This window comes from Octodon degus, unplaced genomic scaffold (assembly GCF_000260255.1).
Source record: "Octodon degus isolate 3935 unplaced genomic scaffold, OctDeg1.0 scaffold00047, whole genome shotgun sequence".
NCBI classification, from domain to species: domain Eukaryota; kingdom Metazoa; phylum Chordata; class Mammalia; order Rodentia; family Octodontidae; genus Octodon; species Octodon degus.
Window position 1 is genome coordinate 13,445,987 of NW_004524623.1, and position 4,092 is coordinate 13,450,078.

The 4,092-nt window shown below is 44.1% G+C and overlaps 2 protein-coding genes across 3 annotated transcripts in view; one reads left to right on the forward strand and one right to left on the reverse strand.

The window, feature by feature from the left end:
- Amn1 (antagonist of mitotic exit network 1 homolog) overlaps positions 1–4,092 on the reverse strand; it is a 65,277-nt gene that overhangs the window by 33,783 nt on the left and 27,402 nt on the right. The window lies entirely within an intron of this gene.
- Positions 3,676–4,092, forward strand: part of LOC105742325 (trafficking protein particle complex subunit 3-like) — a 2,020-nt gene continuing 1,603 nt past the window's right edge. Inside the window, exon 1 of the mRNA XM_012514948.1 lies at positions 3,676–4,090. Coding sequence (XP_012370402.1) covers positions 3,680–4,090 — 411 coding nt within the window. The 5' untranslated portion in view covers positions 3,676–3,679. The remainder of the gene's footprint in view (positions 4,091–4,092) is intronic.

The window sequence follows — 4,092 nt, forward strand, 5'->3', positions numbered from 1 at the left end:
CCTACCTACCCACCTACCCACCCACCTACCCATCTACCTATCTACCTACCTACCTACAATACCTCACTCAGTTCCACCTACCTACCCACCTACCCACCCACCTACCCATCTACCTATCTACCTACCTACCTACAATACCTCACTCAGTTCCAGGGCTTCCTCAATCTCAGAGTGCAGGACCCTATAGGAGTCTATCTTGGGCCAGAGCTGCACAAGATGCCCTCCTTGCCCGCTCAGTATTCTAGGCAGCTATTTAGAAATGGATAGCCAGAGAGGGACTGAGCTCTAAAGGAAGCAGAGAAGGGACACATCAGAATTGTGGCTGGAGGTGCATTTGACACCCCTGAGGCATGAGTGGAAGCTTGAGATTATATTCTTTTATTTATTTATTTATTTATTTATTTATTTTGTGTGTGTGTGTGGCCAGCTCAGCCCACCAGGGGGCGGGGCTGGCTGGCATATGGCGCTGGGGGATCGAACCGTGGTCCCTGTGCTTTGCTTAGCTTGTTCCAAGTAGGTGCTTTAGACCACTGAGCCATCTCACCAGCCCCTTGAGATTATATTCTAATTGGTACCACCCAGTCCAGACATCCATGGGTCACCTGGGTGGATGACAGACTCCCAGTCCATCCCTTCTCCAAAACAGTCTTGTTTCAGAAGTCACAAATAAGGCAGGTCAATGATGTCATCCATATGCCCTGCTCCCCCACTGAATCAGTATTAGCTAAGCGACTACACTTGTGATCTTACTGCCTATCGTTTGACTCTTGTACTCAGACTGTGACTTTGCTGCATAAAAACCCAACAAAAGGCCCCAGTGAAACCCACTTCTGGGACCCCTCTGGTCTCTCAGGAGCTACTCCCACTCCCCAGTAAGCCTTTCCTTCTTCAGGGGACGCAAACTCAACACATCTGTAGGCTAGAAGGTAGGGAGCGTCTTTGGAAGGAGCACGAGGCTGCTTTCGTTTCACAGCTCCCCTCACTAGGCTGACTGGATACGGGATTGATTCCTCTAGGTAACCAAGTGCTGTCACTCGGCGTGTGCTGGTTGCTTGTGCCTTGTCACTTGAGCTTGGTTGGGAATAGGGAAGACTGTGATATCCTCATATTTAGGATTCTTTAATAGGACATATTCATTTTTGCAGGCTGGGCCTTTATTTCTGTTTTGTATATGCTACATTTATTTTATTTCTTTGTTTTGTTTTGTTTTAGCAGGAATCAAACTCACTGACCTTGTGCCTGCCAGGCAGGCGTCGTGCCGCTGAGCTACCTCCCAGCATATGCTGCAGGTAGGCTGACTTCTACACCAGCTGCTGACCTGTACTCCTTTCCTGACTTATTTGGTGGTCACAAGATGGCTTATTGTCTTATTTTAGTTTTTAAATTTTATTGGCTTATTGAAAGAAACAGTTGTTTGATCAATCTTGCATGCTTGTATCTAGTAACCTGAGCAACTACTCTGAAGATAATATGCAGTTACAAGATAGAACACATTTCATTCATTGTTCATTTTCTACCATCTTGTTTTGAAATTCTATATCATTTTTTTGTGTTGCTTTTTGTCTTTTTTTTCTCTTTAAAATAAAAACAAAATTTTAAAAAGCATTGCTGGGCTGAGGATATATAGCTCAGTGGCACAAGTGCCTGCCTGGCAAGTGCAAGGTCCTGAGATCAATTTCTGGGTTAAAAAAAAAAAAAAGCATTATTTCTGGGTATGAACATGAGGGTTTTTTAAATTTTATTTTGTATTTATTTATTTATTCTTAAGGGATTGGCGTTGAAATCAACGGATTGAGGGACTAGAGATGGACCTCGGTGGCAGAAGCACCTGCCTACCAAGAGCAAGGTCCTAAGTTCGATTCTCAGTACCAAAATCAATCAGTGAGTCAGTCAGTCAGTCAATGAACTTAGTAAATAAAATACCCTCTACCCAATGTAAGAAGGGACTAAGATTATGCAACTGACTGTGGACCCGGAGAACAAAAACAGTGGAAGAAAGACACATTCATTGTCTCTTCTAAAAGCGCTCTAGGACTCCAGCTTTTGGACTCTGTGACTTGTACCAGTGCCTGGTACATAAGAATCTCTTGCAGGTTCTTAGGCCTTCAGAACAGGACTGAGACACAGGCTTCCATGGTTCTCCAACTTGCAGAGAGCCTGTCACATGTCGTAACAGCAATCTCATAAGTCACTTGTCCTAATATATCTCATCTACCTACCTACCTAATGTATTGTCTATTGGTTCTATTTTTCTAGAATTCTGAATAAAATATAATCTTTAAAATATATTACAGTTTTGACTTTGCTATTTAGAACTATGCACTATTGTGAATTAATACTTATGGTATGAGTTATACAAAGGTAAACATTCCATTTTTTCTGTATCAATGTACATTAGTTCCAGCAGGAGTGAAACTCACTCAGGTTCTTTGATCTTTGGTTTCCTGCATGGCAAGGAGGTTGCGGTCAGCGCAGCTCTTGTCTTGGAGGCATGTCTTGCTAGGGAGTGGAGGCCCACCCTGGGCAAGCTTTTGGTCTTGGTTCTTTCCATCCTTGAGATGGTTAGGATGCAGTTCTTCCCTCTCCCTCCTTTACTGCTCTGCACCTGAGAAAGGATGCAACTTAGCACAAGTGTTTTGTCCAAGGAATTTCTCTGTGGCTGCTGGATTCCAGGACCAAGTTTCCATAATGGTGAATTTCCCTTTCCTTGGGACCCTTCCAGAATGAAAATGACCTTCACTTAACTCTGGGCCATTTTCTAAAACTGGTCTAGACTTAATACTCAGACTCTCAAAGAACAAATGAAAAAGTTTAAGTCCAAATTTATTTCCTTGTTAAGTGCTTAGGCAGAACTGGAAGTTAATTCCTTTCACTTTCCTCTTGCTTTAAGAAAGATGCTGGCTGGTTTTGATAGCATGGGACCAAATGACTGGGTCATGAATTCATTGATAGAAAAGACATTCCTAGGGAACCTTATGAATTTTATGACAGCTTCAGAGAAACAGGTATTGAGGAATAGCCACAGCCTCAGTCCCCAAAGGCCTGTGTCTCTCATCAGGATTTCTCTCCAGAACATCTGCTAGGCTGGCCACGATTCTGAGACATGCTAAGTAAGGTTCTGAGAAATGAAGGCCTGCAGCTACGTACGGCCCAAGGGGTTCCAGGATCACGAGGATGGGGGCCAAGGTGCACACTAGCAGCAGCTAGTCCAACTTTGGGAACTTCCTCACATCCCTAGTTCACCATTGCTGGTGCTGGATGGCTTAAGTTCAGGGGACCCTTTCGACTGGGCACAAAGAAGAATGGACAGGGACGCTTTCTCTGTTTCTTTTCCTCTTAAAGTATATACTTACCTCTGAAGAGTGTCACCTAGTTTCTTTCTACCTCCAAACCTGGCCTGCTCCTCCCTGGACCTTTAACAGTCTGTCCCCTTTGGGGGAGTAGTTACATGTGGCTAGCAGAACAGTTTTAGCAATCAGATGTGGCTATCAAACAACTGGCTATAAATGGCAGGCCTGTATAGGTGGCTATTTCAGTAAGAGAAACCTTCAGCCTAGGGTCTATCTTAAAAAGTCTTGTTTTCAAAGGCTAGAAGGATTTTTTTCTCTCTGCTTCTTCTTACATGGGATCTTGGTTAAGTGAGCTATAAAAAGTTCCAACTAGGAGGGAGGTCGGCACCATGTCGAGGCAGGCAAACCGCAAGAAAATGAGCTCTGAACTGTTCACCCTGACCTATGGGGCTCTTGTCACCCAGCTATGTAAAGACTATGAAAATGATGAAGATGTGGATAAACAGCTAGACAAAATGGGCTATAACATAGGAGTCCGACTGATTGAAGATTTCTTGGCACGGTCAAATGTTGGAGGATGCCATGACTTTCGGGAAACTGCAGATGTCATTGCCAAGGTGGCATTCAAGATGTACTTGGGCATCACTCCAAGCATCACTAATTGGAGCCCAGCTGGTGACGAATTCTCCCTCATTTTGGAAAATAACCCCTTGGTGGACTTCGTGGAACTTCCTGATAACCACTCATCCCTCATTTATTCCAATCTCTTGTGTGGGGTGTTGCGGGGAGCCTTGGAGATGGT